This window comes from Homalodisca vitripennis, chromosome 3, assembly GCF_021130785.1.
Source record: "Homalodisca vitripennis isolate AUS2020 chromosome 3, UT_GWSS_2.1, whole genome shotgun sequence".
Lineage (NCBI taxonomy): Eukaryota > Metazoa > Arthropoda > Insecta > Hemiptera > Cicadellidae > Homalodisca > Homalodisca vitripennis.
This window is the reverse complement of record NC_060209.1, coordinates 66,998,940-67,022,927: the sequence shown is the minus strand read 5'-3', so window position 1 is coordinate 67,022,927 and position 23,988 is coordinate 66,998,940. Positions and strand designations below refer to the sequence as shown.

Sequence of the window (23,988 nt, the reverse complement as noted above, 5' to 3'; positions counted from 1 at the left end):
AGTTCATCTTTACCGTTAAACACATAGAAGTATGGTTTAAAATTTTACAGTAAGTTGAAAGTTCAAAAACACTCACCTTTTCTGTAAAGCAATAGAATGTTATTTTTTCAGATTAGATCGGCTGAGACAATATCACTTGAGATTAAACAATAAAACTATCGTTAAAAAAGGGGAGAATGATGATAAGCGATTTCTATAAAAATATGAAAGTTTTTATTAAAATATGATATAAATATATAACAAAATTACTTAATATAAAACATTATTATTTATTAATCATTGAAAACTTGCACATGAAGTAACTTTCAAGTTGTAAAAATTGCACATTTTAAAATTACTCTATTGCCTGCATAACCTGCAACAGGCAATACCTTGCTTGATATATAACCACTTGATAAAGATAAATTTAAAAATTATTAACAATTTTTATTAGTAAATTTATTTACTTAAAAACAATTGTTTCCTGAATTTCAACAATTTTAGTTTTATCACATTATATTAGTATGTGCTTATTTCTTTTTCATCTGGTAAAACTGTATATAGAGAAGACTCAGTAAACTAAATTTAAGAAATGAGTCATTCAAATTTTTAGACAGAGGTGCAGCTACAATCTACTTATACAAATATTTACTTATAAAAACAAAACAAAATATAAATGTAATATAAATCTAGAGAGCAGCTAATATATCACAGTTGTTTTCCACAATAAAATATGTACTTATTCTATTATTCTTTAAAACAATAACATTTCTGTTACATATATGTATATAACAATTATGAGCCAGGCAAGGTTGAGTTGTGTAGTTCAGCAACACTGCTGGATATTAGTAGCAATAAACTACTTCAGAAAAAACTTTCCTCACTGTATTTTTCAGGGAATTCTACCACAGAATAAACCTTGACAACATTTAAACCTTATTACCCAGATAAATGAAGATAGAGTACCCTTCTCCTGATCATAGCTCATATGACAGTGTCCAGGGGGTCAAGGTTGAGACAGCAGTCTAGAGCCGTGCCCAGCGCACTAAGAAAGGCTCCAGTTATAGCAAGGCAAACTGGCCTCCGTTATTGGCCATCAGACGACAACACAACACTAATGCATGCTAAACACAGAGACATAAAACCAATACAAAAGCCTTAGCTTAAGTCCCCAAGACCCACCTATCACACGTCTGCTCTGCAGAGTGCCTACTGTCTTCAGCAAGCAGGGCTTTGGTTGACCTCGGGTTGCAAAGAGGGAGTACTGCAAAATTAGCATCCTGATTTAGGGAAATGCACATTATCTCTAATCAGATGCTTCGAAGATTTTTCCTTTGACAAACCCTTCAGGTACCTTATAGGAAAGCTCGGTCGGAGGGGAAGAAACCTCTTCCATCAGTGGAGCTAGAATGGTTTACGGATGCCTCTACAACAAAAAATGGCACACAACAAAAAATGGCACAGGCACTGGGATTGTGGGAGTGAGACCATGTAGGGAGCTGGTGGTTCCTGTAGGTCCTTATCCCACAGTTTTCCTTACCCCACTATGAGAATGTTCGTTTGTGATACAGGAGTAAGACAATTAGCATTTTCACAGATATCCAGGCAGCATTAAAGGCATTGGACTCTTGTGTGTTCAACACCAAACTTGTCTGGAATTGATATAAAGTCTTTTCTTCCCTTGATAAAATCTACAAGGTGACTGTTGGGTTCATGGTCATAAGGGGGTTTCTGGGAACAAAAGAGCTGATGCTCTGGTCAACTTGGACTCAGTGTCCAACATGATAGCGTTTAAAACCGTTTTGTGGTATTTATAGGCGTGCGTGAATCCTTTGGGGCTGTCTAAAATTGGGTTCATGCTGAACATGAGAGAAGGTGGAGGCTGCATCCGGCTCTGAGAATGAGCAGAATGGTCCTACAGTCGCATTACCCCAGGGTGGCATCTGACCTTTCCTCAAGTAGATTGGTGTCTTCTAGGGTTGTGGATCTAATTTCGGGACATGATCACCTGAGGAAGCATCTTATCAGAGACGGGATTCTCCGTGAGGATCTGCTATGTAGAATTTGACGAGCAGGCGAAAACTGCTGAACACCTGCTCTTTGACTGTCCTGCAATAGCAAGGAAGTGCTACGCCATCTTTGATAGTTTGGACAAGGGGGGGAGTTTACCAAGGAGGATCTAATTGGTTATTTTCAACGGTTTGTAGAACTGCTGAAACCGTAAACTGGTTGGCCTCATGGTATACTTCTGTTATTTACCAATACCTCCGGTATTGCCTGTTAATTTTAATTCATTGTGTAAACACATAAAAAATAATTTTATGTGTAAATCTTGTTAATTTAATGAACAAAAGAGATGTTTAAATGGTCAAACAATGTACTAAACAGTACACAGTTTATTACAATGCTATACAATTGGATGAGCCTAAATGTACCTTTTCTGAAAGTATTTTTTGCAATTTTACTCATGTACTTGATTATGTACTTTTTAAACGCTATGCAGACTTTCATACAATTGGAAAGATATAAACACAAAATAAAGATAAAAAAGAATTGGCATTTCCTTCTTGCAACCATCTAATAGCAACAAAATCCAAGTTGAAAATATTTTCAAATAAGGGAAGATTTAATATTTAAAGTTATCTTCTTTCATATTTGTAGGATGATAAAGTTCTCTTCCTTCCACTTTGTCATTATGCTACTGTTCAATGGCCTTCGCAGCTTTTTAAGGCAATGTCATCTCACCAACACAGCTGCTTGTCTGCAACAATGGCTTGAAGGGTTTGTTGTGTCATCAGACTGAAAGAAAAATATACCATGTTAAAAAGAGTGTCTAATATTTATATCCATGTTGTAAATAAAATCAAATTAAACACCTTATAATTAATTACTACCCATTTTATAAAACATATTCATGATCACAGAATTAATGATTTTTTAACATGTTTATATCTCTTTTAAATCTTGCAAAAAACCATTTCATTACAAAAATTCAATTTATATATTTAATAAAACTTTGCACAAATAAAGTTTTCAAAACTTGAGAAGACAATCTTATTGGCTAACCTCTACTAAGTTATACAAATGCCAATACCATTTTTAAGCAGCATAAAATAGCTCACAAGATTTTGTACATCAAGTTAGTTTGTTTATTATAAACTTACTTTCATTCTGAGCCAAACAAAACAATACCATAAACAATAGATGCCTTTTCTAACAAGAAATAAATGTTAGACAAGCTAAATCACTATTACAGGAGAGTGTAATTATTTTGTTTGTGTCAAAAAAGTAACCTAAACACTTAGGATTAACACTAACAGTTATAAGTTTCTACAATTTTAAATAGTGACACTACACAGTCCAGTGATCTGAATCTTGTTACTCAAGTATCTTTGTATGACTCACCGCATAGTGTGAGTGGGGACTGCTGATGAGTATAGCACACAGAGTAGGTTGCTGCCGGAGCGGAGGGCGTGTACCTTGTGATACTCCGAACACCAGTAGGACTCCAACACCTTCTGCGGTAAGTCTGCAGCACACAGACAGTGTTCTCTTCAGTCACTTACATTCAAACTACTCATTAAAATTTCTTCAATCAAGCAACAATTGTATTCACCTTGCTTGTGTAGGTGGATGGCTGTGTGATAGTAGAAGTTCCTGAGCACATCTGACGGTGGTCGAGAATCTTTCTTGTTCGCTGAGTTGTGGCAAAGAACAAACTTGCCAACCTCGCAATGGACAAGTAACAAACTGTCAACAAATTAATCCCTGTTAACAATATGTCCAGATATACAATATATGTGTTCAAAAAGCAACAAGATTTTTTAAGTTTTGCAGGTTTGGAGAGTCTCGATTGTCAAAGATATTTTTAATATGTTTTATATTATAAGTTCCAGTTGTATTCAGTGTTTACTTTTTCAGTGGCAGCTGCTAAGATTAGATGTGTTTTATGAACTCAGCATTTTTGTTTGTTAAAAAAATGGATCAAAGAATTTGTATCAAATTTTGAGTGAAAAGTGAAATAGTGTAACAAAGTGTGGAGAATGTTAACAAAGGCCTATGGTGAGTCTGCTATGAGTAAAGCAATGGTTTATGAGTGGTATAAACGTTTCAAAGATGGCCGTGAAGACACTGAAGATGATGGACACCCCAGAATATCAATAATTGATGAAAAAGTGGAAGAATGGTTATGAACGATCGCTGTATTATGATCATAGATAATGATGTTGGAATATCAATTGGCTCATGCCATACACATTTTTCAATTTTGGGAATGCAATATGTAGCAGCAAAATTTGTTCCAAAATCTTTGAATTTTGAACAAAAACAATGATGAATGGAAATTGCTCAGGAGTCACTACATGAAGTTAACGACAATGCAGAATTACTGAGAGGTGTTGTAACAGGTGACGAAACATGGGTTTACGGTTATGACATTGAAACTAAGGCTCAATCATCCAAGTGGAGGCATTCTGGATCGCCAGAACCGAAAAAGGCTTGATAAGTGCAGGTGAATGAGAAGGTTAAGCTCATATGGTTCTTCAATTTTGGCATAGCATATCATGAACCACAAGGTCAATATGGAGTACTACGTGCAAGTTCCATGCCATTTATTAGAGTGAAGCAACTCAAAAAATGCCTTAATTTGTGGTAAAACAATTCATGGCTTTTGCACCATGACAATACACTTCCTCACACTTCATTGCTTGTTCGTGAATTTTGGGCCTAGAATAATGCTCCAGCCTCCATATTCTCCAGACATGGTACCCTGTGGCTTTTTATTATCTCCAGAAATAAAGAGCACCTTAAAGGGCTGTTGCTTCACAAGCATAGATAACATTAAAAGTGGATCACCAAAAGAGCTACAGGCTATTTCAAAGATTGAGTTTGAGAAGTGTTTCGAGGATTGGAAGAAGCAATGGCACAAGTGCATAATACTTAATGGGGACTACTTCGAAGGCGACAACATTAATGTACGTGAATAAATCATTTTTTTCAATTAATGAAAAATCCTGTTACTTTTTGAATATACCTCGTAAAATATAGCTGTTGATTTAATACAATGAAGTTTGGAAATAATATCGACATCAGAGACACCTAAAGACTACAAAATATAGTGTAATATAGGTGAAGAGTTACTCTCATTGTCTCTGATGTCGAAATGATGTGAAGAGTTCGTTTTGAGCTTCTTAATTGCCGACTTTTTTTAGGATCTCTTCAGATGAGCATGACTCCAGATTCCAGGAGTCAAGTCTGTAACTGCATCACATTCCAGACGCTATGCTAAAAGGGAGTTAACTAGAGCTGCTTTCAACATTTGCATTTAATATTCCACAAAAATAATTTGTAAACAATATATTTCTAATCTTAATTTTTGATTTAAATCATGTGATAAATCATTTGTAGCATGCAGATATATCCTCCTCATTTTATCAGCACTTATTTTACTGTACCCTTGGATGCCCTGATGCAGCTGCAGGGAGGCTGGGAGAGTGGCAGGTGCATGCAGAGCACTAGAGAGTGTGGGGAGGGACCGCCGCCACCAGCCCGCTGCCAGCTGTTCCACAGTGACCAGGTCAGGGGTCGGGCCACACAGCCCACAAACCCATACCCCACTTAGAAGGCACACTCCCACCAGCCGGAATGGAACCTGCAGGGAAAAAACAAGAACAATTTTTGAAACTTGAAAGTTCAGATTAAACAAGTATAACAAATAAAATGGAATTTAATGTTTCAAACCGTTCTTAAAATTTTCTACAGTTACGAATGTTTTATTAATTTTTATTTTTTGAGAAACTTTAAAAACTTTTACTTTTAAATAAAAATAGAAAAAATCTTGTAAATATTATTGGTTTACATCTCATTACCACAAATCATATAGACAAATTTATAAGTACTGCGTATTTTTTACGTAAAGGCAATGCACCTAGTGTATCTCCTGGAGTTCAAATTTGGTGTCTCATAATTCGATTTATCACCGTTAACTGTCAAATAATATTTTTCATCTAATATATATTGCTATTTGTATTTGATTCAAATTCTAAAACATTCTTACACTTTAACTACAAGGTAAAATATCTGTATATAATTTGCATACTGATAAAAATATAACTACCTAATACAACAACATAAATTGTATTATATCTTTATTCAGACACTGTACATAATTAACATTTCTACTTATAGTACAGTTCTTTTTGTTTAGTTTTGATACTAGTTTTATAGTGGGATCAGAAAAATATTTGTAATCTTTGGATACTTATCACAAAATGCTTTCAATGCCACCGAATATGAAACTGTGCCAGCCATCATAGAACCTTTTTGTAATAAGACACTAGTGGGTTAAAGTGTTATTTATAATAACAAAACTACTTTTGTATAATAATTGCATTGACTTAGAATGTATAGTTTAATAGTTTACGTTGAACTTAATTTAAATTATTGGTTTTGACTACAGAGAATTGTATTGTATTTATATATACATATATGAACTTGCATCATTCCCTATATTCATCTTCTCCTTAATTACTTTTGATCATTGTAAGACTGTATAAATCAAAAAGTGTTGATAACAAAATCTAACTTGTCCGACTTTTCTTAGCTCTTGACATGTATATAATCAATAAATATAACAAAATGGTATTACTGCAGATGATCTGTCAAATGTGTCCGAGTATCCCAGAAATTTTTCATTGTACTTTAAAACCAAGAAAACTAAAATGGATCGTTAAGAGTATGCGAATACTCAAAACACAAGTTTAACAAATCCTTGAACATTGATCTTGAACAAATCTGTTTCTGATAAACAATAAGGAAGATTTCACTATTAAATAGCTTGTTCAGTTGGAAAATGTTCTATAATTTCAAAGATCCAAGGGACTTACCGATGGACTTTTGCAGGGTAGAAAGACAGGTATGTCAATGGAGGTGGTGTTAGCGTTGGCAGCCACAACCAGACCAAGTAGTTTGCGTTCCTCGACAGCTAACTCCCACCAACCAGGCGTTGCCACGGCGATACAGCCATCCAACAAGAGACAGGCAAATAGGGTCTCCAGAGTTTCCGCAAATGAGTCCAATCGAGCCTGCCACAAACAAATAATTTCTGTATGAGTTACAATTTGACTCCAGCTCTGCTGAAGATAATAATTATGGTAGGAATATAACAAACTGGAATAGCAATGCATGGAGCTTATGTAATTCTCCTACTAGATGTTTTTTGTGCAGCTCATTGGCAATTTGTGTAACCAACCTGGTTTTTACTGTTTGTAACCATTGTTTTTAGTAATGTAGTTTTGTTTCTCTTCATTTTTTATGATGGTGCATTCAAATGAGGAATGTGCAGATTTGAAATTTTGTTTCCCACTCAGTAATAAAAACGGTTTTAAAATTTATAACAGCTTCCAAAGACAACACTATGAAAAAACTAATGTGAACAATAGTTTTACTCATTTTAAAAATAGATTGATGACAAATTGTCTATTGTCAAGACTGATTATACCACCATGTCATTGCACCTACACATTTAGCCATCTCTGTTAGCCAGTGTTTAGTAACACATTTCTTGGTACTTCATCCAGCTTACTCACATCAAAACCTGATTCTGTGTGATTTTTTTATTTTCACTTATGCAAATGAAAACACTCTGATCTAACAATATTGATGATAACAAGAAAAACATTAGGGAGAGGCTGAGAGCCATTACTGAAGATGAATATAAAATATGTTCTATCTTTGGAATCTATGATTTGTTCTATGATTGGACAAATAAATCAAATATAATGGACAGTACTTAAAAGACAAAAATATGTTCTGTAAATAAAAAAAATAAATCCAGCTTTTAAAATTAGTTCCACTTTCTTCCTTGTATAGGCCATCTGTGAATATATAAGAGTTATTCTGTGCAAGCAAAATATATTATGATTAAATATTGTGATTAAATTGTTATGACTGTTTTAAATATTTGACGCTATACTGTTCTTTACGATCATGTAAATAGGGTTCATTCCATGTCAATTCAACCAGGTCATTTTTCACCAAACACCCCAGAACCAACAAAAAACAAAATATCACCCAAAGAAGACGCACCCCACCACACCCCCACATTAGGCACTCCCTTAACAACTAGAACCGCACACCACCCAGCTTCGCCTTCCTCCTACCCCCCCCCACTCACCCCCACCACCCTACTCCGCACCCTCCGGCTACCACCACCACGCCCATTTCACCACACCCCGGAACCCACCCACTCCAAAATCGACCCCCCTCCCAATCAACCCCTCCCTTATCCCCCCACCCGCCTTGGACAACAAACAGACAGGCCCACCCAAACCCACCACTGACATCGACTCGCCCACACCCCCAAAACCCATTCCGCCGCCCCCCCAACTGCCACGAGCCAAACGACACAAAGCCCAAACGCAGTACTCCCACGTCTCCCGCTCTAGCCACACCCACCCCCCGCCCCCACCCTGGCCCTATACCCCCCCCCACCCATACCGGTCCCCCCGCCCCTCCCACCCATCTCCACCAACGCCAACCCCCCACTCGCGGCTCCACGTCCCCACTTCCCCCCTCCTCCCCCCACCCCCACCATCCCCCTCAACCACTCTCGCACAACACCCTCAACGCCCCTACCCCCATCCACCCCCCCCCACTCTCCCGACCCTCACCCCCCCATCCCACCACCTCCCCCCCCCCCCCCCCTCTCCCCCCCCTCCCCCCCCACCACCGCCGCTCCCCTCCCTGCCCCACCGCCGCGCCCCCAGCTCCCCCGGTACCAAACCCCCCGCGACCACCCCCCCCTACATCTGCACCGCCCCCCACCCCAACCCCCGCACCGCACCCCACCTCCACTAGCCCTGCAACGCACCACCTCTGCCTACTCCCACATACCCCCCCGGCTCCCCCCCACCTCCCCCCCCCCCACCGCACCACTCCCTCCCCCCTCACCACCCCCGCAGCCACCCCTTACTAAAAACGCCACCCGGGCCTCCCCTCTCCCCGACCACCCGACCCAACACCCGACACCCCAACATAGACCCCGCGACCCGATCCTGAAACTACTAGACCACCCCCCCCTCCCCCCCCATCTCCCCCCCTACCCCCCGCACCCCCCACCCCCACCCCACCTATCACCCCCTCCCGTCTCCACCACCCGCCCCCCCCCCCTCCCCCGCGCCCGTCCCCCACTACGCGCCACCCCCAAGCACCACCCCGCCTCCGACTCTCCACACCCCCCTTTCCACCCACTCCCCCGCCCCCCCCCTCCCCCACCCCCCCCCCCCCCCCTCAAAATATCCTCACTACAGATCGGCCCACCCCCCTACCCCCCAACCCCCCTCCCACACGTCCCCCCCTCCCGCAACCCCCAACTCCCGCTCCCCCCCCCCCCCCCCCCCTCTCACCCCCCCCCCCCCCCCCCCCCCCCTCACCCGCCCCACCCCCCCGCCTCCGCACCCACCGGGCGCCCCGCAACCATCCCCCCCCCACCCCCCCACCCCCCCCCAACCCCCCCCCCCACCCCCGCCTCCTCCCCCCCCTCCCCGCCCGCCCCCCACCTCATTGCCCATTTATCCGCCATACCCCCAAACCACCGCCTCCTCCTCTCACCCCCCCCCTCCCCCCACCCCCCCCCATCCTCGCCACCCCCCCCCCCTACCCCCACCCGAGCCCCGCTACCACCACTCCTCACACACACAACCTAACACCCCGTCCCGCTACTCACACAACACCCATACAAACATACCATGCCCCTACACCGCCTACAAACAAACTCAATACCCCAAACACATCATACACCACCAAGACCCATCGGCCACCGCCCCCAACACACACCCACAGATTTTTATGAAACTTAGGTACAATTTGTTCTATATAGAGATAATAACACCCCCAAATTTAAATTTTTAATCTCACAACTTTTTAGTTATGGCACTTAAAAAGTTTGTACGTTACTCAGTTTCCGAGCAATGATATAGCCCAGTAAAAACGTGTATTAGGTAGAAAAAAAAATTCACAATCACTTATTTGTGCACCCCAATCTTGTGAAATTTATTAAGGTAGGATTATAAAATGAATAAGGAAGTTGAAAAAATAATATAACAAAACCCTAAGCTAGCATAAATCAATTATATAAAAAATATTTTTTGAACTTTTTACAATTAAAAAACGGGAACATGGCTCAGCGTAAAATTACATTATCTCAAAAAGGGAATGAGAATAATCAAGAATTTTTTCCCACCCTAAATTATCTAATGAAATGGTGCTATTAATTTAATAAAGATAAAAGTTTGTGTATTTTCTTCCTTCTATTTATTGATACCAATGAAAGTGGACATTATCTTACAATACGAGCAATGTGAATTATTCGCCTGGTTTCAATAAATGGGTATAAGCTTGTTAAACAAGGGAAAAATTACATTTTTATGTTTGGAAAACATAATTCACCCTTTCACTGTACTTATTTAAGGCTCTTGGAAAGTTAAAATGAACCATTAGCATTTCAATTAATTTTATCACTCTGTTGAGAATTGATAAGTTCTTCCAGTCGAGGTGTGTGGAGGCTCAAACCACTGCAAGGATGTGTGGAATCCACACGCACATCACACTTAAATCATCTTCGTTTTGGCCCCAGTAAAATGAGGGGGATGGTCCTGCAGTGAAGAAGAAATTTTACTGATAAGGCGTCTCCATCTTCCTTGGGCAACTTGTTATATAACCCAAAGAACCAAAGATTTGTCCGTATTTAACAGAGCAATGTAGCGTGAGGTACAAATCTTCTCTCATTACATTTAAAGGCCAACCCTCTCCTTAAATTGTAACGTTAGGCTAGGATGTTCATCCAGTACTTAATTCGCCCTTGCGTCTAATGTTCCTGAAGAGTCCAAGGGTCTAAAAGTTTTGTGAAAACTTCTGTACCTGGAAGATAATTAATTTTTTCAAACGTGTTTCAAGCTGTCGGCGAACATCATCTGCTAGATTCTTTTGAAATGAAATGGGAAATTTTATTTGGAAATGTTTGAATTACAAAACTCGTAAAAAGGGTAGCTGCTGTTAGTATTTGATCTTTGGAAGAGGCCTTTGAAGACTTGCTTTTTCTCGCCAACCTTTTAACAGTTCCCCCAATACCGTCACATTCAGTTTTTGGCCGTGGCTTGTAGCAAAGAAGACCATTGGCCTTTAATTTTGAAGTCTTTTTCATGAAGGTGAAAAGGTTTCATGAAGTTTTGTATTGTTCTTGTACTGTCCGGCGCAACCGTCACTGTAATAGTGAAACATCGTGACATTGGATAATTTTCCTTGTCATACTCTAAACAGGGTTTCTTGTAGTTTTATAAACATACAAAACTTCATGATTTAAAGTCATCCGGCAGATTACACCAATGTGATGAGACCTATTTTTTCCTCGCAACACACATGTTAATAATTACTGGTAATGAACATTACAGGAGATCTGAGGTCCAATGATAACCCTCGCACCTCAGTCTTGAATCACAAATGAGAAATTCCTCACTAAAGTCCATTGATATAATGGCTTCGATTGGCGCACAGTTTTACCTTTAAGCTTTTAAAATTGCTGACTGGCTTTTTGTGTCAATATAAGAATGAGGGATCAGTTTTTCTATTTTTGTATTGCCAACTCGATCAACCAATTCCATCAATAGTTGAAGTGTGTTATCATCTGTTGTCCTGTCTGTAGCTACCACCTGTTTGAATTCTATCTATCATCTTCTATCATAGTTTTCAAACTTTGCTTGTAATAATGTTTGTCAGATTGGTCTTTTGAGGGCACATGTTTCACATCGCCTTTAACATGCCGTTTTGAGTTGGATTTTTTCACATAAAAGAAGATTTTGTAGATCTTTGTGACTCCTCCTTCCAGTTGTGCTGCATGTATTAAGAGCAACACATTTGATGAATAGTACACACACAAACAGGAGTGTTTCCACAACACCCAGCAGAAACACACCATTTGGGACGAAGATACAAAACTTGGAGAACCCACTATTTTTATGTCAGGATGTTCCCTCTTTTGAAGTTTCAAATATTTCATTGAGTTACTTAAAATTAATCTTTTCTTCTCATAATTTTTTCTTTCCCAGGCTTACTACATCTTTCATACCTGGCAAAACTCCTTGTTGCTCGTCGCTTTGATAAAAATTAAGTGGGACCCAACTCCACAACTTCAGACAGAGTTTCTTTCCTCTTCTATGTTTCAACAGGTTCAGCCAAAGTCCTTTTTTCTTTGTACAATTTTTGGCCTGTCTAGCGCAGAATAATCAACACTTCAAAGGCATCTTTGTTTTTTGTTCTCGACCAATTCAGTGATGCTGGAATCGTTAATAGTTGTATTTCTTTTTGATGAAAAAAAAGATTTATTTACTTCACTTTTTTATATCACACAAGCAGGTCCATTTCATCCTGCTTTTTGTTCACTCTGTTTTTTGCAATTTAGGTATTTTTTTGGTGGCAACTGAACATCTAACAACTGTTTTTCAATTTTCCTTTTTTTACATTTTGGATGGCAGTTTTTTTCTAATTTAATTTTGTGCATAACCAATTTTGGAGTTTTCATTCAAAACGCATGTAATTTAAGAGGTGAACAACCAAATCCGTTAAAGAGAATTTAGAGAATCAATATCCTTGTTTATATTCTTCTTTTTTGTAACTGAGTTTTTCAGGTTTCATCAGTCGGGTCAAGTGTAAAAAGATCATCATCATGTGATTCTTCTTCACAGTCATTTGGAGTAGAGAATAATATTTTTAGAGCAATAGGTGTCACAACTTTTTCCCCTGTTATTACCTTTAAACCTTTGTGATACAGGCCTGACTTTGCTGACTACTTACAACTCTTAACCATTTTTAATGAGGTTTCCATATGTTGTGTTAAAAGGTTTCACAACAGACTTTTTTGGAGGAATCCGTACTTGGTCAAAATAAACTCTATGATGGCAAACAAATGTTAAATTAATTTCCTTTAACATCAATTCACTTCTTAATTTTAATCAAGTTGAGATTTGTTCTTCAGACAAATCACTAACATTTTCTAGCCCTTTTTTGTAACATAAGTTAATTTTGGCATTCTGTCAGTTTTAATAGCCCTATACTACCTTATTGTCCATTTCTAATTTATTTTAAAGCAGTTAAATTTCTCTTCTTACAAATGCATCAAAAAACAACGAAAATTTTCAAAAATAATTTCAACAAATTTGATCTATACAAGTATATGGAAATATCATTAATATTTGTATTAATATTTAGGTTTTTTAAAGATTGGCAACCGTTAGTTAAAACTCAATTCAACACTCAGACACACACACTAACACAAATACCATAAATCCAAAGAAAGTAAATACACCACTTTATAAACCACCACAGCATATAACACTGCTTTACCCTCTTGGGACACGTAGTAACAGACTGGCTCATATCGTCCAGATACACTGCCTAGAAAAAGCAGCCTGGTAAACATGACATGAAAACCTCGTGTTAGCAACTTGCCCAGATTAAGGAGGTAGACTATCAGCCTGTTTATTTCTGTAGTCTAATCTATTTAAACATGAATGTTGACATTGAACTTAGGTACCGTACAGAGTTAAACTAAGCTTCCTATATAAATAATATAATAATTATAAGGTGTGAAGTTATAACTCAACATAATAAATTATTTAAAATTAAAATTAAAAATTATTAAAAATTTTATTTAATTTTCATTAACAATCTGTACGCCATTGAGACTGGTACCAACCTCGCTTTGATAGTAATTAATTTAATTGTAAACTTGCAATGGCCTTAGTTAAAAGAAGGAAGAAAATACACAAAACTTTTCACCATTTATATTAAATGAAAGCCCACTTCAATATAGATATTTAGGGGGGAAGAAAATTCTTGATTAATCTCATTCCCTTTTGAGGATATTTAATTTTACGCTGAGCGGCCAAGTTTCCCCGTTTTTAAATTGTAAAAAAAGTTTCAAGAAAATATTTTTTTAATAATAGTTTATGCTTAGCTTAAGGGTATGTTATATATTTTTTTAACTTCCTTATACTGAATAAACCTACCTTGAAAATTTCACCAAGATTGGGTGCCAAATAAGTGAAATGAGAATTTTATTTTTTCTATCCAACTACACGTTTTACTGGGCACTATCCAAGGCTCGGAAATTGAGAAACGACCAAACTTTAAAAGTGCCATAACTAAAAAAGTATGTGAGATAGAAAAATTTAAAATTTGGTGGTGTTATAATCCTCTATATATAGAATCAAATGTACCCAAGTTTCATAAAAATTGAGGTGTTTGTGAAAAAATATATTGTTTCTGGTTGAATTGATGTGGAATGACCCAATAAAGAGATTTGTCTATTGTCTATTAACCCTAGAATGGTAACGCCTATTTGCTACACATAAATGGTAACGCGTAGTCTCTCAGACTACTTTAGGGAAAAATGAATAAAAATTTATAAAAATTAAATTTATTTACAAATAACGTTATTTACATCTTAGAGGTCATGTTTCCTGACTTTTGTTGATTTCAGTCTTTATTGGAACACTTTACACACAGCATTCCTCAGTGCTTCAAGCAAATATGCTCATAACATTTTGTGCACTGGAATCGAGTCATTCTCCTTTTTTTCGCTGGGCAAACTGCACAAATCTTCCTTGTTCCTGCTTCTTCAATAACATTTTGAGCCTCAGATGTATCAACCCATCAGGGCCAACGACATCTTCAATGTTTCGTTTGAGATTCCTTGATAAATTTGGCAGTTTTTGTCTTCCCTGAATGTGCGGAGTTGTTAGTTCAACACATATTTCTTTAGCAAATGCCCTTCTTGTCATAGGTTTAATTTTTGTTGACAATGCCTGATGGACATAAATAAGAAATGAGTTGATCAAAACCCCGTTTCATCATGATCACTTTCTTGTTCATCACAATCACTTCGTTCAAGTTCAGATAGTATTTCTCTTATTTCAAAACTAGTGTTCAGTGGATCAGCCATGGTTACTTGACCATCCACGCTAAAAATTATCAGAAAAACTAACACCACATTCGCACAAAACAACTTTTCATATATTTACTCAGGAACAAAAAAAGTAACATAAACGGTAACGCGTAGTCTACCAGACGACTATGGGCTTACTGAAATTAACTGAGTGAATGAAACAAAATGGAACCCTATCCAGCATTAACCTTGGCTGCCAGGGGGAAGGTATTGGTGGTGGGGGGTCGGTCACGTCATGCACCTGCCACCTGGACCGGATTTTGCAGCTTGCGTCGTCTGAGAGACTACGCGTTACCATTCTAGGGTTAAATGTGACTTTAGTAAATAGGACAGAGGATTTTATTAGGGACTGTCAAATCACGGTTTGTTAGTCTTTAGAGACATATTAATACAAAATACTATTCTGAAACTGTCCATTCAATTTAAAAAAAACCATAAAATATTATAATATTGGTAATATTGGTAAATGATCTATTTTGGTTATTTATGCATGATGTGTTTAATTAGATTCTACTTCAATCTGCCTGCCATCTAATATGTCTTTTATAACGGCTAATTAATACAATATTAATAGAAATAGTAAATGATATATTATATAAACTTAAAAAGTATAGATTAAAAACCAACTACTGGAAATTTCACTGCATTATTTAATTCTTTACTAATAAATAATAGTAATATTCATTCTATTTCATTACTTACATTGTTTCAACATTTTCATTTACTATTTCTATATAATAAAATGTTTATTACTTAAAAATAAACAATCTTCTAACTAATTGACTGTTTTTCTAAGCTTGATTAAAGAAATATAATAAATTCCTATTCACTTTATAGCACTTTTCCGTTTGTGGTAATGGCATGTAGTTTTCTTCTGAGGGCTTACTGTACTTATGTTTAACATGATGTATTCAAATCATACATTTTTACGATAACAATTAAAAAAACTGGTAGATATGGAACAAAATAATGATAATTTTACCTGTAACACAGAATTTTCCTCATGTAAAACTACCTCAGCAAGTGGCAGCAAAGGTGTTCTGACAGATGTTCTTTCGCCAGTGTCCAAGCATTCCAGTAGCCTGTCTATGATTGGATAACATGTCTGTATGAACAGTAACATCGGCCGAATTAACAATGACATCATGCTCCTTTAATAGATCAGTTTCAATCTTAAAAACTAGCAGGTAAAGAAAACTAGTAGACAAATTTGTGAAATCTTCAATGTGAACAGTGTAAACCATATTTAGCTAAATAAACTAAAAATACTGTACAAGATCATACATGTGTTTTATATTTAGTGAGAAACATTTATGTTTTAACAATTTTCTAAAGTATTAAAAAAAGTAGTATGATATTGGTGTTAATTTTCACACCACAATCATCCATTCTATATTTGTAACAAAAATCTATTCTTTCCCAATATATACCTAGATAATAGCCCACAAAGTAGGATTATCAAATATTTAAATGTTTAATGGTATACAGTTTTATACCTTAAACTGAAGGTATTATCTAACTGAGCAACTTTTACATTTAATGTTATGCCATATGTCTGACCGTTCATAATTGTATCTACATATCTGATTTGTTTATAAAATTTTAGTACAGATTAATCCGAAAAGCAATACAATTGGGAAATTACTGCTAAATAACATCAAAAAGTCGACATTTATTCTTGGGCTTACTTGGTCGGTGTAAAATGAATAATGCTGTTGACGTAGCGTCAAAACATTTGTTTATTAATTACATTCTTGAAATATTCCAACCTGACTGTGAAGAATCATCTTCAGTTAGTTTCAATTAACATCCACATCTATGATTTTCTATAAGATTTCATTTGGAAACAATGGGTTAATGTAAATGCTCAGCTGATAACTTTTGTATTTAAACATTTTAGTTCTAAAGGTTCCAAAAATTCACATAGAAGCATACTTACATTTCTAGAGCGTAAATACAGTAGAAATACATTTTTTCAAACACATGAGAGGTTTTAAAGCACAATTAATATAAATACTTAATTTAAATCTTTATTATCAAGAATAACAATTTAAACCATATTCTGTTCATCAAAAATAAGGCAAACACCATGTGGTTTGATATAAATTTGAATTTTTTAAGTGTTTTATAATTTTAATTACTTTTCAGAATAACTAGCTTATCAATCTTAGTCCAAGATGGTGATGAGAAATTCCATCTAGAGTTCAGAACTCTTCAGATTTTTTAAGTACATATATTTAAACATCCAAGTCAAATAATGCAAAATCTCTATAACTTTTTTTTAAATTCAATTTACCAAGCAATAATCCAATTTATAAGATCAATAATTAATGACGTATTAATTTTTATTACCCTAAGATCTCTTTTCAATCTCTCAACACTTCGGATGACTTTGATCTCCTCAAGTCCCACACTCAACACCATCGCCTGGAATACAGCCTGTACCAGTTCCTTCAGTGTTCCTTCACTAGCTGGGGATCCCACAGCGATCAGTGTCACACTGGAAAGAAAGAAGAGTAAATAGTTTAACATTTTACTCATTTTAGTAATGTTATAACAGATTAACTCGATGCTACACACCCTGTGAAATGGATTGGATATCGAAGAACTGTAAACTAGGCAGGTAGATCATCAGATCTCAACCCACTGAATTTTGTATGGGATCACCTGAAGTTTATATTGTACGAATCACAGACTCCTGTGTACAAGAAATGCTAGCAGAATGCAACAGTATCAGGACTAATTCTACGATTTTTGAAAGAACTCCTTACACCACGCATGATGAAAGAGGGCACCACATTAAGCGGTATTTATAACTTCAAATCTAAATGTAAATCATATGTAAAAATAAAATTTCTTATATATACTTGTTCTATTTGTAACAGCTATTAATGATGCAAAGACCAAAAACAAAAAGAAAATTAGGACTTGGATCTAAGAATATAAACTTTTCACATGTAAGAAAGCATATACCATCACCAACTAAAATTTATGTTACAATTTTATTTCTCAAGCATTTTAAACAAATTTGGTATTGTTAGGTTTAAATTTGCAATAAGCAAGTATTCTTGCAATTTTTAAGTAGAATTGTTTTGAACAATTTAATTTTGAAAACTTTTAAATGGAAAGTGATATTTAAGTTTTTTATTTGTTCCTTTAATAAGCAAAACATAAATAATAAAATCCATGTTATTTGCTTCAATAAGTTCTCAGGTATGGTTAATTTTAGAAATAAGATGTTTTAATCTTTGAAATATAAACACATATAGACAGACATACACTAAATGAAGCGATATAATGTGATATATATATATATATCACCCTGTATACAGGATATTCACAAAAGGGCGTAACAAACTTCCGTAGCTGATAGTACTCATAATTTCAATCATAAATTTCATACAAAACATACGTCGAGAAGTTTTGTTTAGCTGCTAGTGGCATTTTGTATTTTTTTTTAGAAAAAATTATTATCTCTAAAACTAGTTAATCTAAAGAAACCAAATTTGGCACATGTTTGGATAGATAAGATAAAAATTTAAACAAATAATTGTGTTATTTTATGTAATATTAACAAAATAATGTATGTTGATTTTTTTTTAACATATAACAGAAACCCAGTGAAGTTTTAAAACATTTACTAGAAACAAACTATTTGAACAATTTCAATACAATTCCAATGGTATTTTTTCCATTGAAATCAATCAACGCATAAGCAAGCACACTTTAAAGATATGCTTGCACAAGCCAGGAGCAACAAACAACTGATACCTCTCAACTGTGATATTTTTGGCGCTCCCGGCTATTATGTCCACCTCTCCAATTGGAGATATCTGATCAAAAGGGCTTCAGTAAATTTTAATGTTACAAACTAAAACAAAACTAGCTTAATCTATTTACATTAATAAATAATCGATTTCAATATCTCCAAAAAGAAAGTAAAGCGAAACTTACCTATCTTCAAAATCTTTCCAAACAATACTGGAATCCTGAGTCTGGGTATTGTCAAGTATGACTTTCTGACTCTTGCTGAACATGTGCACTCCATTTAGTGACCCAATCACAGAGAATTCCAGCTGACAACAATATTCACAATTAATTGTAGCTGGACAACACACAGAAATCTTTTTTCTTTTAATTTAAACTCTTTAATTTTTTAAATATATGTTTACAGTATAAATAAGTACTGTACTATAAATAGTCCTGTATATTCAGAGAGGACCACAATGATATATTCTTTTAGCTGTAGATTTCACCCCACCAACTATGGCTACAACACTAGTCTGGTAAGATTGCAGAGGGCTGGGAATGTATTTGCAGAAGGAGATGATTTTTTCAATGAGACATTTTATTAATTTAAGAAAAAAGTTACAAATTGAATCTACATGTAATAATAACTCTGTTCTTTGTTTTTATAACTATTTTGGCTTCAGTTCTATATTGATATAAAGATCAAAACAATCAAATATAATATTGAATTCAGGGTTAAAATATAGAAGAGTTATAATCTCAACTCCATTATATTTAATATTACAACTTCTGGGAAGCAAAACAATAATATAGAATATGAAATACAATGTTACAACTGAACCGGACTGAACAGGAGTATATGAAGTATCAAGGAATTTTATTAGTCATCATAACATCACTAAAATCATTGACATCTTCACCAAAACTTCAATAAATATTAGCTCATAATATATTAAATTAAACGTTAATTCAAGTGAAAAACCTAACTAGTTGAGATAAAACAATAGTAGCTTATGTTTAACCAAGCATAGTCAATCAATAATAACATGCATTAACAAATTCAACAGAAAGTAAATTAATAACTCATTTATCATGGACTAAATAGATGAGATTCCATAATAAATAATACAGTAACAGTTGAACATTTAGGTAGGCTGCAATACATGTAGAGTTAAAATTAAATTAAACATTTACAGTCAAATCTCAATATAACGAACCCAATATAAAAAATTCCTTGATATAGAGGATTTTTTTTAATCCACTAGAAGTCTCCATAAGAATCAATGCAAATTTCATCTCTACGTAACAAATAAAGCATACTCACAACCTCGATATAACGAATGTTTAGTAATCCTGGAAAAAATCAATCACCCTCGGTATAGTGAATTTTTCGTTGTTAGAACCTCTTGTAGCGAAATTCACATCTATATAATGAATTTTCCACGACTGCACCTTGTTGTAACGAAGATTATAGCGTGAGATTTTTAAGTTTTGTTCAGGTCATGTTTGCTTTTCAACTTTCTTTTAATGTGTTTTTGAAGTACATAGCAAAGTACATTACAATTCTTCTGTTTTACGTACTGTATTCCTAATTGAACCAAAAAGAATAAAAATGAAATTTCATTGTTCCAAATTAAATGCATTTTTATTTCGTTTTACACACTATTTAAATACAGTACAGCATACGATTTCACAACGTTTCAACACGACCGAGTCGATGATCTGTGAATCTCGATGTAGCGAATAAGTACCTAACTTAACCTCAATATAACGACTGTATCACGAAAAGTGCCAGATATTTATCTATTGCTCACAGGTGACGAAACATGGGTTTACGGAAATGATGTCAAAACTAACGTTCAATCCTCCAAGGGAAAGCATGCTGGATTGCCAAGACCAAAACACGCTCAACAAGTACAGTTGAATGTGAAAGTTATGCTTACTATTTCTTCAATTTTTTTTAATGAACTCTTGTCACAGGGTCAAATGGTTAACAGGGTTTTTGTAAGCAATAAAAAAAAAATGCCCGGATTTGTAGCAAAATAATTCATAGCTTTTGCACCATGAAATGCACCTGCTCACACTTCATTGCTTATTCGTGAATTTTTTGCCAAAAACAGTGCTGTAACGATGACCCAGCTACTACATCTCCAGAGATGGCTCAGTGTGACTTCATTTCTAAAAATAAAGAGAACTTGAAATGGTTGTCGTTTTACAAGAATAGATACCATTAAAAGTGCATTACTGAAAGAGCTAAAGGCTATCCCAAACTCTATCTTTCGAGAAGTGTTTAGAGGATTAGAAGAAGCACTGGCACAAGTGCATAATATCTAATAGTGACTATTTTTAAGATGACAATATTAATGTAGACAAATAAATAAATATCTTTTCAAAAAATTAAAATTTCAATTACTTTTTGAACATAGGTAACTACCTTTTTTAAATCATTTTACTTGGTTACTACATTCAGCTGTTTTGGTGGCTCAATACGAAAATATGTATCTATGTTATATCTGATTGTTATTTTATTTACTATTACAACTGCCACCGCTGATTTCTAGATATTATAAATTCTCTTTCAAAATGGTTTTGGCACAAGAAATAAACAATAAATATTCAACTATTGTCTCTACTGTGTTATACTACTATTCAACTGGTCAACAGCTGAGGGTGCCAATAGGTGCTTTGCATATTCGTTACAGCGCATGATGTACAGCGAGCACCGATAAACAATTCAAGATAGATTTAAAACTGGGTACTTTCGTATTATACTGACCGCACCCTATTATTACTAGTACTGGAACCATTACATGTGCGAGATGTGTGTTTGTTCGGTTGAATCACGAAACACCGGCATGATCAGAGGAAACGACAGAATAGTAGAAATACATGAGTTTATTTACAAAACAAAACAAGGTAAATCTTAAGCTCAGCGACTACCGCTCCGATCGCCGTAATTTTTTGCATTCTAACACAGGTTAACGTAATTTCACCGAAAAAAATAGTCCCGATTATCGCCGTAGCCGTTTACTCCCCCCCCCCCCCAAAAAAAAATTTTTGGAAAAAATAAAATTAAAAAAGCCTGACTGACAGTGCATTTATTCGTTTTTTTTGGTGTTATTAGTTCGTAGGGCACGTAATTTCACCGAAAAAAGTAGTCCCGATTATCGCCGTAGCCGTTTACTACTCCCCTCCCCCCAAAAAAATTTTGGAAAAAATAAAATTTAAAAAACCTGACTGACAATGCATTTATTCGATTTTTTGGTGTTATTAGTTCGTAGGGTAGTAGTCCATGTACTAATTCTAGTATAAACTCGTCTTATCTTATCAGTAATAAACGCGCGCCGCTTATCTTTTGCCTGTAATGAAACCTGCGTTAGTTCTGTCTGAGTGTTGTGTGTGTAAGCAGTCATGCGTGATCTGGGACTTTGCAAGCTCGAGTTAATTTTTTTTCTAAAAGAGCAAGCAGCGCGAAGCGCTGCGCAGCGGGCAAGCATCGCGTGATCTGAATTTTGAATAGGCAAGCTAGGGTCTTTTTAGCGTGTGACAAGAACCATCGCAAGCCATGTCAATAACTTCACTAATTATTCTTTGTCCATGTGGTTTGTTTGTGTACGTCTGGCGGTCAATCGAAGCCGTCACGTGACCCGTCCGGCCAATCGGAAACCTTCCTGTTTGTCACGTGGCTACTGTCAATTCATCAAAACGTCCATGGTCGGCCATTGTTTTTAGTTTGATAGTCGAAAATCTTGTTATTTATGTGTTTTGTATTGCCAACATTGTACTGACGTAAAACTGGTTTTTATATGTTAGCGATAATTGGGACTATTTTTTTCGGTGAAATTACATTAACCTGTGTTAGTACGAAAAACCTTACGGCGATCGGAGCGGTAGTCGCTGATCTTAATATTTACCCAAAACAAAAATGATGCTGGACGCATTTGCCACAACAGTTGGTGTTTGTGTAGGAAAGGGGTATAAAACTTGTGAATTGGAGGACGTTGGTTTTACTCATTACACAGTAAATCATAAATATACAACTTCGTGGACTAGGAGACCGGCGCAAACACACAGCAAAATGAAAAGGATGTGGGGTCAGCTAAATGGCAAAACAAAAGACATTGTGGTACAACATGGCACCTCCTCAATTCTTACCTAGATGAGTACATATGGTCGGAGGATATCCACCACCAGTGAACAGCAGTAAATGTGTTAAACAGGCTAAACTACTTGATTGCAAAGAATAATGGCCTATTAAAGCCTAGTGTGTGTCTTTACACCAAAATATACTAAACGAGCTATTAATATTTAACAAACCTGTTCTGAGGCTCCTCTGTGTCTTGTGAAAAGAGGGAGTCCACTAGAACTAGTAACAGCCACTACATGAATGCCCATGTTAAAAACAGCTATGGTTTAAATATTGTATTAACATATAAGTTACCCCACTAACATTTTACGACATAACAACAATGTCTTTAAACGTAAAAATAATAAAACCAACAAACATCTTGTGCTTTGACATTTTAATAACAATTAAATAATAATTGTAACATTTGTAACCACCGCTTATATTGAAAAAAAACCACTATACTTCGGACTATCATAAGCAAAGGTAACTGCGAATTGATAAATAAATAGTTCCGTCAGCTGATTCACATCTCAAAAAGTTGATCATTTTCAATTAATTGCTTTTAGCAAAAAGGCAGGTGAAATATGTATTTATCACAGGCCCCGTTACAGGTTATATAATAGCCTTTGAGTGTTATAACGCAAAACATTATTTTTGTTACAACTGGCTAATGACTGACTATTATAGACCATACTAGCATTATCTAATAGCAACAATAAACCCAATGTTAAATGGTATCCAACAACACTCCTAAAAATAAATAGTGAAGTATTATTTACATAATACTTCACTATTCACTAACGTAGTAATATTAAGTAATAATGCAATGCATTTACTAACTGAATATTATATATATATATATATATATATATATATATATATATATATATATATATATATATATATATATACATAGTTTAAAGTTATGTTAATAAACATATCAAAACGTTTTGCCATGGAGTAGAATTTACACTCATGAGATAAGAAGAGAAATTTTACAAATACACTACATTTAACCTATTATAAATAGATATAAAGCTTTGAACAAATAATACACACGTTCAATGATAAAGGATACAGATTTATTTTATTATTAGATATAACAATACATGCAAACACATAAGTAGAAACT

The 23,988-nt window shown here is 35.7% G+C and overlaps 1 protein-coding gene across 1 annotated transcript; it reads right to left on the bottom strand.

Moving 5' to 3' along the window:
* Nucleotides 1–191: 191 nt before the first annotated feature.
* Nucleotides 192–23,504, bottom strand: LOC124357009 (protein fuzzy homolog). Its single transcript, XM_046808378.1, has 9 exons — nt 23,045–23,504; nt 18,932–19,053; nt 17,330–17,477; nt 15,960–16,082; nt 6,864–7,061; nt 5,433–5,629; nt 3,596–3,729; nt 3,385–3,508; nt 192–2,778 (listed from the first exon to the last, which is right to left on the bottom strand). Exons 1-9 carry the CDS (start codon nt 23,120–23,122, stop codon nt 2,721–2,723), a joined length of 1,182 nt encoding a protein of 393 aa, XP_046664334.1. The 5' UTR covers nt 23,123–23,504; the 3' UTR covers nt 192–2,720.
* Nucleotides 23,505–23,988: the final 484 nt, after the last annotated feature.

Bases quoted from the DNA above. Each gene is read 5' to 3' on its own strand.
- LOC124357009 (XM_046808378.1), bottom strand. From the start codon at position 23,122: ATGGGCATTCATGTAGTGGCTGTTACTAGTTCTAGTGGACTCCCTCTT. The intron at 16,083-17,329 runs GTAATAAAAATT...CTGTTCATACAG, and splicing joins GATTGAAAAGAGATCTTAGG to ACATGTTATCCAATCATAGA. The intron at 7,062-15,959 runs GTAAAATTATCA...TGTTTGTGGCAG, and splicing joins AGGAAAATTCTGTGTTACAG to GCTCGATTGGACTCATTTGC.